The 11861-nt window shown below is 43.0% G+C and overlaps 1 protein-coding gene across 1 annotated transcript in view; it reads right to left on the bottom strand.

Annotated features, from left to right (window-relative positions):
• The window catches only part of LOC146198763 (uncharacterized), a 12473-nt gene extending 1298 nt beyond the window's left edge, over window positions 1-11175 (bottom strand). Inside the window, exons 1-3 of the mRNA XM_084592642.1 lie at window positions 11021-11175; window positions 5931-6082; window positions 971-1038 (exon numbers count right to left, since the gene is read on the bottom strand). Coding sequence (XP_084448768.1) covers window positions 971-1038; window positions 5931-6082; window positions 11021-11140 — 340 coding nt within the window. The 5' untranslated portion in view covers window positions 11141-11175. The remainder of the gene's footprint in view (window positions 1-970; window positions 1039-5930; window positions 6083-11020) is intronic.
• Window positions 11176-11861: the final 686 nt, after the last annotated feature.

The following is an 11861-nucleotide window of genomic DNA, read 5'->3' as shown; positions in this document are numbered from 1 at the left end:
TAGTAGTAGTAGTAGTAGTAGTAGTAGTAGTAGTAGTAGTAGTAGTAGCTGTAGCAGTAGCATTGCCAGTAGCAGCTAGCCCCAAAAGTATAAGCAACAATCGTAGCAGCGCGCCACCAGATGGTGTCTTCGCCCAGAATACCTCGGAGAACGATTGCTGTGAAAGGAGAAGGGCATGGTGACTTTGGAGGAATGCACTAATAGATTGGTTATCCTAGGACCTATAGCTTGGGCTGTTATTGTGGAAAGAAGACGTTACGAAAAGATCTGATCGAGCTAAACATTTCAAAAGGGTGGCTAGCATGCAAGCAGTCGGATGTGGCACGAGCGAGGAAGGAAGATTCAGATTATGGCTACCTGGAAGGATAGGAAGAGAGGTTAATGTAGTTGAGTGGAAGATTATTGAGGAGCGTATAGCCAAAGGAGAAGAAAGTTTCAAATTTTGTCGCCAGCTGCCGCTACCAGACGTGCCGCTTGAAGATAAACCCAACGGAATTAAGCGGCGATAAACTGTAATTTTGAAGACGCCTGCCCAAAAAGCGAGTAAAAATGCGCATGTTCAGGAATTAGATAAGATCTACTTGTAAATATCTACCTGTGCAAGTCGCTCTCAAATATTTTACTTCAGTGAATTGTAAGCTAGATAAAAATTCAGCAGGTTTGGTTTAATCTCACATTACCTAATGGTAGCCACCCTTTAACTCCACCGCGGCATGCTAAACCAACGTTTCATTGCGGAAATATTGTTTGAACCCTAGAAATTGCTAAAAAAGAATGTGTCTCATACACTGGTCTAGTTGAAAAGAAGTTCTGCTTAAATTAGCGCCTGAATAACTTTCGAAATGGGCTAATCCATAAAAGAGAAATCTCAGCCCTGCGGAATCCCGCCATGCACTGGCCACGGCAGACTGATTACTAAGCAAATTACAAACTTCGAGCTATCCTTGCAAAAAGTCCAAAAAATCCTTACAGTCATCCAAACGGAAGTAGGCCGTGCCAGGTGTAGGCCCGGTCTTCACATGGAAAGTGATGTTTGTCCTGCAATGCATTAAGGTGCAAATACGGCGATTAAGACCTACAACGCGTTATCTCTTGCACATTTTTATATCCATATAATATAACACATGGCAGAAAATTATTTCACGAAGTGCGTAAGAATTGTAGTTTACATTCTAAGACGTAAAAAAAAATTCATCAGTGAACAAGCTTATCTGATTTCCGTCTACGTGAGAACAGAAAGTTAATAAAGAGAACGAGGTCAACGAGAATGGGCTAAATAACGTTGCTTAAGAAGAAACTGTAAAAATTGCAAACAATGAGAGTTCGTCAGGCGTAGTCCAGGCTTCGGTAGTTTGTTACCATTATTCAATTACACGTAAAATGCAAGTATAAGCGACTCCTTCAAAAATCTTTCAGCAACAGCAAATTCGTCTAAATTGTCACGTAATAGTGACAAAATCGTAGGGTACAAGCGAAATGACCAGTGCTGTCATAAAATTAACTCTACTGGGCTGACTCGCACCCGCAAAAAAATTAGAGATGCGGCGGCGTCGGAAGCAACAACCGGGCTCGTCGGTAGTCGGCTTAAGAATGTCTATTACTTTTGGCTGTGCTCAATTCGAAGTCTGCGTAAAACCTCTATATACACCAGTAAAGGGATACTGAAAACGCCTGAAATAACATGGACACATTTTTGCTTGCCTGCGATCATTCCAGATTACCATATGCCCTTCTCGAGCTACAAAGAAAGAAAACATAGAAAAAAGTTGTACCGTATGCGACAATCACAGTAGCAAGGCCGCATGATGGTGGCTGTTGAAAAACGAAGAACAAAAATCTAAATGGCTCGTAGCAATATTAGCCCCTGTGAAAAATCTCATAGTTGAAAAGCTTTCATCGCCTTGCAGAGATATCTAGATAGAAAGGAGATATAACATTTTTTGGTGATCCCCATATTTTCTGATGCGAAATTTGAGTTCCGCTCCCTTTTCACAGCACCGAAAAATTCCAACCTCCACGCTTCCCCTTATTCAAAGTTGAGTTGTAACAAGCTTCGTGTGTAGCTGAAAGACCCCGGCGCTCAACAACCCTCTAAAGCCCCTGAATGTACGGTGTTTACGGCACGCATTTCTCTGCCACTCTTTCAGAGAAAAACGTGTTAGCAAATTCCAAAGCTCGACATGCAGCCGTACGCTTTGTCACCGACATCATGGGCGAGCAGACGATGGTGCGCCCCACTCCGACGTCGCTGGGGGCCGTCGAGAAAAATGACTTCACCCTATTGGCATTGTGTACTGTACACTAAAAATTTCTAAGTTGCGCTTAGCCTTCAACGCGTGGAGAATGCCGAAGCATTCTAACATTTGGCGGGGACCCACCTAATGAAGTCACCCTTAACTTCGACGTTGTCAAATTAGTCTCGGCACCAATTTTGGTCGAAATCGAATGAACCGAACTTTCAGTGTCTGGTGGGCGAAATATTTGGATGCCACACTTACATTTGAAAGATACCACTGAGTTGGACATAAAAAAATTAGTTTAGGCATCATGTTTGGTGAAATTCGGATCCAGATATACGATTTGATCAGGGTTATCACTGTGGGGCAAGAGAGTCCCTCGCACACATGATATGAGAATAACCTCTCTCCCAATGGAGGGCCGTAAATACAGATAACGGAAGAGCCTGGGAGACCCTGCTGCAGAGCTCGGAACTTGAGGCCCAGCAGGCAGCAATCCAACTTGCTGAGGAGGCCACCGAGGAATAACGCATTCCTGCCAGCATCCCAGGTGGAGCGTCACTCTACACACCCCTCAGGCCTATAGCAAATGAGCGGAGCAACTGCGCACCATTTCTGCTGAAATAAGTTTGTTCTTCCTCCTTGATGATACAGTGGTCCAAATTTTGGGGGTGGGTCACCAACATTTCAAAGGCGCCACAGAGTTGGTCATGCTAGATATCAAATTTGATCAAATTCTTACGAGGACAAATCTTCGAAGCAAAGGGTGCCAAATTTGCGAGACTTATACCCATATTTGGGGGTTACCATTGAGTTTATTGACTTAAATTACGACAAACACCAAAGTGACAAAATAATAGTTCGGTGCTGCCGACGCTTTCTGTACACTTTGAGTGGAAGTGCTCTGCGGAAACATTCTGCGGGTGCTATTTTCTACCATAAGCCTATTATACTGCTACGTAATTAAAAGACAGGACAATTCCGCAGGTCCTTGCTTTCTACGTTTCCTCTCAGCATGTCTTAGCATACAGCTATCAGGAAAACACATCACATAACGCAACCTAAAAGGAAACACATTCCTGTGAAATATGTTCTTAATTTATTTTATTGTTGTCAATTCTAAAAACGAGTTAAGAAACAAAAATGTCAAGTGGATTTGCTATTTCGGCGTTCGAAAACACAGTGTTTATCCATTTCGCCACAGAAGCGATAAGAGGTGCACGCTTTAATTCCGCTATTCTTCGTTTCAAGCATATTTCTGCCATTTGTCGCCAGGTGACGCTGCTCAGAAGATCCTACCATTTATAAAACGGAAAAATGCCGGCCCGACACATCATGAATTCTTGTCTCATGACAATCTTGCCCACGCGCTAAAATGTTCTATAAATGGTACCTTTCTAACATCGGATGATCAAGTACGGCAATGAAGCAAAAATCATATCAATATTCTTTGAAAAGTACTGAATGTTACAAGAAATATGCGACACATGTTCTCCATACATTCTAAGTCATAATGCGGCAAAAATAAGGAATTTTGTTTTGGGTTTTAGCTTTAACGGTTTCGTTCTGCACTCAAAGATTCATCGAAAATTGGCGTCAAAATTCCTTGCGTCAATGTTGCGATTGGTTGAGCTGTCGTCACATCATTAACATAATTAGCAGCTGCAATATAAACCAGTGTGACCCTAGATCAGACATGAGAGTAATTGAATTACTGTAATGAAAGTATTGCAATTTTATTATTTTCCTGTAATTTGGAATGTAATGAATTACTTTTACGGTTTGGTAATTTAGTAATGTAAATAATTTCTTTTTCGCTGTAATTCGCAGTAAAAGTAATTAATTACTTTCGAAATTACTTATACTAATGTGCACCACTGCTTCTTTATTTATTTATTTATTTATTTATTTATTTATTTATTTATTTATTTATTTATTTATTTATTTATTTATTTATTTATTTATTTATTTATTTATTTATTGCGCTGAGTTTGCCACACGGCATAAAAGGTGGTGGTAGAGTCACAGGAATGCGTGTAGTGCAGCCATGCACCACTGCTTCTTAAATAGACAACATAGTAGAGTGTCGCGAAAACATGAACGACGAGCGGCAAGCCGAAGCCAGAATAACGGATCGACAGAAGGGGGCCAAATTTAGCAGGACAGTGCGTCTGAGACCCCCTGTGTAGCAGGGTGACTTTGTGCGGCTTTACCAGGGGTAGTTGCAACCATTCTCCAAGCAGCAGGATACAAAGGACAGGAGAAGGTCGGAGTTGGAAACTAGTTGGGAGAGCGGCGCAGTGACACTCCCTCTTTTTCGGCTAGGGTACAGTGGTGCCTGGTTATACCGTCACCATGGGGCGAGGGAGGTTTGGGGGAGGATACAGACGGAAAGATCCATGGCGTGAGCATTACTGAGCGCAAAGTGCCGACGTTGATTCTTGGGACTGAGGAAGCAATAATTTGCCGCTCATTTCACGACCGTTCGACCATGCTTCTGTGGTTAGGGTTTTGTTATCTTTTAACGGCAATTTATGTAGGAAAGAGGGAAGGAATCGCTCTCTGGGACCGAATTTGACAGGAAGACGAAAGAATGTGTGTGCATCGCGTCTTTAGACAAAGTTGTTGTTTTGTTTACCTAGCTTTATTTAGATATTGCATGGATGAAAACTAGAAAGTTATTTAAAAGTGATTAAATTACTCAGAAAAAGTAAGTGTAATGTAATTTTCTTACTTTTTGGTAGCAGTAATTATTAATGTAATTTAAGTCCATTTCAAAAGTAATTGTGCCATGTATGCCCTAGACCCTCTTTTTGAGGCTCGCAGTCTGAAAAAACATCAGCATGGATTTTCCATATGGGGGTTCGCAACTTACATGACCGGCAGGCACTGACTGATCGGCGAGTTGTGCGACGTCACGAAGCCAGATGGCATGACCCAGTTCCAATCAGCTACAACCTTCGGCAGCTACTTCCATGTGGACGGTTGATATGGAAATCTAACACCGTCAAAAGTCGTGTGACATCACAGATATTTGGTTAAGCAGTTTCCTCTCATCACAACCAGGTGGCCTCGCGCCCGAACTAAGGCTATGACTGACCAATGATTCATCATGCCCTAATATTTTACTTAATAGTTGACCTTCACTTGATTTGATCTTTAATTACGATTTGACCGTTATTTAAACCTTGATTTAAAAAAGTACTCAGCACACTGCCGTTGGCATTACCGTTTAGCCACTCCTTTTTGTGATATCAAAACGCTATCAGGTCGGATTACAGTTTCCACCTAAAGCCGAAATAAGGGTTTTTTTTTCTTTTTGACAAACTTTTGCACATGCTGAAATACGAGAGTTGCAGTGGTATCTTACTCGTCGATGCCATATTATCGTCGTCCAGCGGAAAAAGATTTTTTTGGCATATACGAATATTTTAGCCAAACGATCAGTCATCGTATATTATGCACTGTCACCTGCATTTTGTTAAATAGACGGAGGAAGAAAATTAGCAGGGAGCAAGAAAACTAGTTCCTTAAAGTTGTCTCAGATATTGTTCACAGTGGTTCTTGTCTTGCAACAACGGGACATCAAACGTTAATTCAAAGATTCTGCTTGCGACGAATGGTTTTCGCAACAAACTTTTACTCAAGACTGTTGTGTAATATAGCCAACTTATAAAATCGAATAACACTCGCCCTGGTTGCCCATTCTGTCCTTTTAGCAGCCACACGTAACTCGCCGTCTGAGCCTCCTTGTCGAATTCGGTTCGAATGCCTCTTACACAGTCCAAATCTCCGTCCAGATCTTCGTCGAAAATGGCGGTGGCCGCCAGAACGGTTTCGAATAACTGCAACGTAAAGCAATCCCAATAAACTAATAGCAATTTCTCTAAAGATTGCACCCGGTGCTGTAAGATACTTTGCGCCGTTATTTTATGATTTCGAAACTAGTAACAAAACCTTTATTATTAGAATTATTTAACAACACGCCCCCCCCCCCCCCCCCCCCCCTCCATGCCATCTGTCGCTGGCCCAATGGCTGGTGACGCTGTGATCCCTTGGTAATTTAAAAAGCGCTAAGAAGAAAACACAGGACAATATACAAGAAAACCACAGTACAAGCGCTGACTCGCAACTCAGCCTAAGCATTTACTCTAAGGCCCAGATAACAACAAACATGAAGAAAACGAAGCAATCACGTGAAACAACAACCCCAGTGTTCACCTGCTACACAAAAAGTCACTGAAAAAAAAGAAATATATTTGCTTGAAAGAGCAAGAAAAGTCTTGCTGACATAGTTATTGTCCCTTGAAATAAAATATCCTTCAGCTATTTCTCTCGTCAACTTTTCTTTGTGGCGATACAAAATCCTAACCTGGTTAAACATGGGAGTACACTTCTCCATCTTCATTGTTTCACAGGAATGGCAATGTGAAACCAAAAATTGTCCTTGCCACTTTCCAAGTTGTTTCGGTGTTCCAGTAGTACCTTGTTATTACAGCGTCCTGTTTGTCTTATATAAGTCTCCACAAGAAAGTGGAAACCTGTGCACAACACCAGTCTTGCATCTAACAAATGGGTCTCTATGTTTCGCCCCATATTCTTGCTTCTTCGATTCTCTTTCCCTTTGAATAGCCGGGCAAATCCTCTTCATCTTGAGCGGGACGGTCAATGCGACATCAACACCTTACCTCTTGCCTACATTTTTGAGGCCATGTGAATTTCTGTGCACATACGGTACTACCGCAACCTTCCTCTTCTTCTCACCCGTGCTGGGCAGGGATTTCTGTCTGAATGTTCTTTAAGGCTCTTCAGTAACCGGCAACTGGCCTCATTAATAACCGGCTCCCGATAACCGGCCTTTGCAATTCTTGTCAACTCTCTTTCAAAACTGTTACCCATGCCGTAGTAGCAAGATTTCGTCAACGCATTTACCAACAAGCACGTGTTGAGAATCTCATTCTTCACTAATTTGGAATGCCCCGAATTAGAACTTAGCAAGGGCTTCACCGATCTCGGGTTGTATTCCCAGCAAACATGACCCTCACCGAACTGAATCAATAAATCTAAAACTGTAACCGATCGTCCACTGGTTCTTCAACAGTAAATTCCAGCCCAGACCCACACTCAGTAAAATTATCAATATATATGACAAACAGGACGCTGTATTAACAAGAGACTACTGGAACACCGGAATAACTTGGAAAGTGCCAAGGACAATACATTTCTGCTCTCACATTAGGCGCCCGTCTCGGCTGCGGGAGGTGGTCAGTTCGAAACCCGCCGCCGGACACCCACCGGTAAAATTGGGTACAAGCGTCCCCCGGCCCGGCGTCCGGCTCTTTCAGGGGTGTGCGTTTGGAAGAGTCTCTGCTAACCCTGCTGTGCTCCTTCAAGGGCTTAGTTTCGAACAACAATGGCCTGCAAAGGCCGTGCTGAAAAAAGGGCCACATAATGGGCTTTTGGCGCACAAGGCGTACTTATTGTTGGCCGATGGCGGAACTGATCACTGCCACATCGGCGCAACTATTTGGGACCTATGACCCCTTTCCCAAACATTTCAGCCCAAAGAGCCGAGCACCAGGCCGGGGGAGAGCTTGTACCCATTGAAGAGCCGGTGGGTACCCGGCGGCACCAGGGATCGAGCCTAGTACCTCCCGAACTGGAGGCGGATGCTCTACCACAAGGCCACGCTTCGGCAAGGCCGTCATAAATACAGGGTATAGACTTTCGAAGACATCCTAGATACTGGCTATTCCGAAAGGCAGAAGTAGAAACCGACAGCTACTGAGGGGTATAACTAAATTGCCAATCCTTTCGTATTTCTCTCATTACGAGCAATCTGGTCAAAGTCGGTCTTATGTCTGGGTTTGAGAAGTGTGCAATAGCGAGCTTCACATCGATCGTCTTCACCAATTCAAAACATGCGCGCTGAAGCGAATACTTAGGACCTTCTTGCGTGCGGCACTAAGAGCACAAGCCTTCTTAAATAATACACGCATTTGCACATACAGAAACATAGATATGTGCACAAATCTCAATAAAGATTAAAGAAATCATTTCATGGACGTTGCAGTTCTTACAGAGAAAACAAATTTCTGCTTTTTGTGACAGGGGACAATAATATGTTCGCAAAAAGGCTAAGCGTGGTTTTGCTGAGCCAGCAAAAAATTAAGAAGGGAGAAGGGGGGTACTAGAACAATTTCCTTACTGAGCCACGTAAAACTAGAATTTTAACCGAATTAGTCTAGGATGCCGAAACGCGCAGCCTAATATCATTGTAGCCAATGTGATAACTGAAACCTATAATACTTTATCACATTTTATTCACACGTGTTCCTTGTAAAAAAGCTCAGCATCCGTAACGCGGCACTATCTCCAGGCTGCGCAAAGGTATTTGGGGCCATGATTTCAAGCGATTTCTGCAGTAGTTCTCGTCTCCAAGATTTCATTTCGTTGTTCATGACCCTATACCTAGAGCTTTCTTTTATGCAACACCCATTTCAGCTTAGCATTTCTTTGTTGAATGAAATGACTTCAAGGAAAAATTTATATTTGATATTTCATTCCAGGCCGTCTAGTTCTGGGCAGCTCTTGAAATCCATACCCACGCTAGAAAGCTAAACATCAGAGCAGTTAACGTTGTCTGCGTACTTTATGCTTTCAATACGTTGTTCTGCTAAACGAAATCGCTCATTATTATTTTCAGGTTCTTTTTTAGTGAAGAAAATAGAGCAAATTGGTATTTTGCAAGACGGAACGTGATGGCGTCTCTGCTTACTGCGCTCATGTTCTCTCTTTTCCGGTTTATTCACTTTTTCTGTTCTATGTGTATTATCTCTGTTCTGTGCATCTTTGTAAAGGCACTCGACTGCTTAACCCAGGGACGCGGGTTCAAATCCCAGCCGCGGCGACCACTGTTTGACAGAAAGCAAGGCACCCCTGTATTTTGTGATGCAAGTAGCAAGTTCATATGGTCAAAAGTTCCGAAGCACTTCACCGGTGGTCCTTATAATTTGAATCGCTATGCGTGACGAAGCCATTTTAGCTACAAACGAACCATTTGGTCTACTTCTGGAAAGCCCGTGAGAAACAGCATTTTGTTTTTCGTTCGCCACGTGCGGCTGATAATTTGCGATGAGGACGCCAGGCGCACCGCAATTTTAATGAGACCACGATCACACGCCATGGATCGAAAATGGTTTCAGGTTTTTTACACGATGTAAGAAATCTACTTTGACAGTTCCCTATTAACGTTAGAAGCCGGGATGACGCACGTAATCATTCTGAAACCGCTATGAGGACCAGAGCGCGTATCGATACCGACGTCTTCAAACTCTGTGCGTTTTCTGGTGGCCACCCGTTTCCCTGCTAGGACATTTGCAACGAGTTAGATGTGAGCGTAATCCCAAAAGTAGTCCCAAAACGAATGGAGAAGTAGGAAAATATTTGCATGGCTGCTCGTTACACTGCAGTGTTCATTCCTTCTTTTCTCTCCAACAAGCCATTTCTCAGCCTGAAAAAGACGGCATACATGGCTCGGCAGCTGTTTGACATCCAGCCGCCATCATTCGCTACAGCCAGGGGCGAAGTCCACGCTCTTATTCGGTTTTTAAACGCAAAAGGAGTTCAACCTATCGAAATTTATCGCCAATTGATAGAAGGGGACGAAGAGTCGTGCACGGATGTTGAAAACTTCCGCAAGTAATGTAGGAAGTTAGCAGCTGGTCATACTAAAATTCACGAAGGAAAGAAGCGAGAGAAAACGAACTCTGCATTTTGCTTCCGAACGTTTTTTAAAGCACTGTTTATACGATTTCGAGAGCAAAGTTTATATATCGGAAAGTGTGCGAAAGATGAGTCCTGGGAATGCTGACCGATGGCCATCAACGGCAACGTGTTGATTCCTCCCTCGAATTTCTTCGGCATCATGGAGATGAAAAATACACCTTTATTGGGGTGCGTTGCTTTGTTGCAGGTGACTAAACCAGAGCATTTCACTTCACACCCTAATCCAAGCAAGAATCACGTAAGTGGCGGCATTCCTATTCGCACAAGCAGCTAAAATTCAAGCGAACACAGTCACAGCCGGAAACGTCATGACAACTATGTTCCGGGATCTAAAGGTGGTATTGTTGTTAGACTTCGCGACTCCTGTAGCCACAAGACACAAGAAAGATACGGTGACGCATTTAAAGAAACGCAAACAAGAAATTTCCAATCACAGAGCTGAATCTACAGCAACAGCTAGAGTCTTCTCGGAACCTCTTTTGGATGGGACATCATCGCCAAGCCACTCTGCAGTCAGCACTTGCCACCCAGTAAGTACCACTTGTCTCCACAAATGAAAGGACATCTTGCAGAAAGGCGCCTCACTGACGACGAAGAAATTAAATCTGAAGACAATCGCTTTCTTAACGACACGGCGGTGGGCTAGTATGGAATGAGCACGCAAAACTCTGCCTCGACGCCTCCAAATGCGCATAGACAGAAACGGCGATCATATGGGTAAATGGCAGAGTGATCAACCTTTAAAATATTTTAAACCACTGCAAATAATCATATTTTTTCATTTCTAAGAGCTGGAGATGTTACTTTTGGGAAGACGCGTACTAGCCACCCGCCTCTGCTTGCCTTCTTATGGGACAACCAACTACTACTGGTTGCCTGGTAAATATGTGTGACGTGCTGGATATCGCACATGGCTCTAGCAGAGATCTAGTGCTATGCATCAAAGTTTGCCCAAAGAGTCACTTCTCTTTCGTCTTCAACCGGGCACCACTTACCTGTAAAGTATCTGGAAACGGCCCATGCGTTTCTTTGTGCTTCGCGTCTGTAGGAGTCAGGTGGACTGACAATAAAAGAGCGCACACGCTCACAAGAATTAGCGGAGAAGGTCGATGCATGGCTTAGACTGAAAACGCAGCTCCAATACTTAGGTACCCGTTCTCCTGTTATTTATACAAATCCAAACCTAGATGTGTAGTTAATGAACACTGTCAGAACAAAGCGACCTGGCCTTATCCCCCACCTTTTATCGTGGCAGACGTTTCCAATTATTTTGTGTCACTTATATCACAAGAAAAAATTTGTTCTGACCGCAAAGTATCAGTTCTTTTTTCTTTGTACTTTATTACATACTCGTTTTTATTCTACTATTTATATTGAGCGCTTTAAAAAACACACTCAGCTCGGATAAACAGTTCCTCTATATACATCCGATGCAAACTGCAATACGCCGACCGCAACCACACCGTGGTCATGAATAGATAGCAGGTAATAACATTTCCCTTCCTTTTTTCCAATCTCCTCTGCACTCTGGAATGTGCACTAGTGCTTAACGCATATAGAATTCAGTGTGCACTGTAATATACAAAAGTACCTGCATTCTCTAAACTTTGATAGCATAGTTTAGGACGAGGATCAGCAACAAGCAATGTACGAACACACTGGCCAACATATTCAATCTGACAGCTTATAAATGAGAAGAAGGAGTGCTTTAAAAAAAAAGGATTTAGAGTTATCTATATGCTGTAGCGTCTGGCCATGTGAATGCGTCCAGCGTTCACATGGGGTCAGATAAAGAATGCTTCCTGTCTCAGGTAACTTACACCTACCACTTTCATT

The sequence above is a fragment of the Amblyomma maculatum genome, chromosome 2 (genome assembly GCF_055883805.1).
Source record: "Amblyomma maculatum isolate TAMU_Amacu chromosome 2, ASM5588380v1, whole genome shotgun sequence".
Lineage (NCBI taxonomy): Eukaryota > Metazoa > Arthropoda > Arachnida > Ixodida > Ixodidae > Amblyomma > Amblyomma maculatum.
This window is presented reverse-complemented; position numbering and strand designations above follow the sequence as displayed.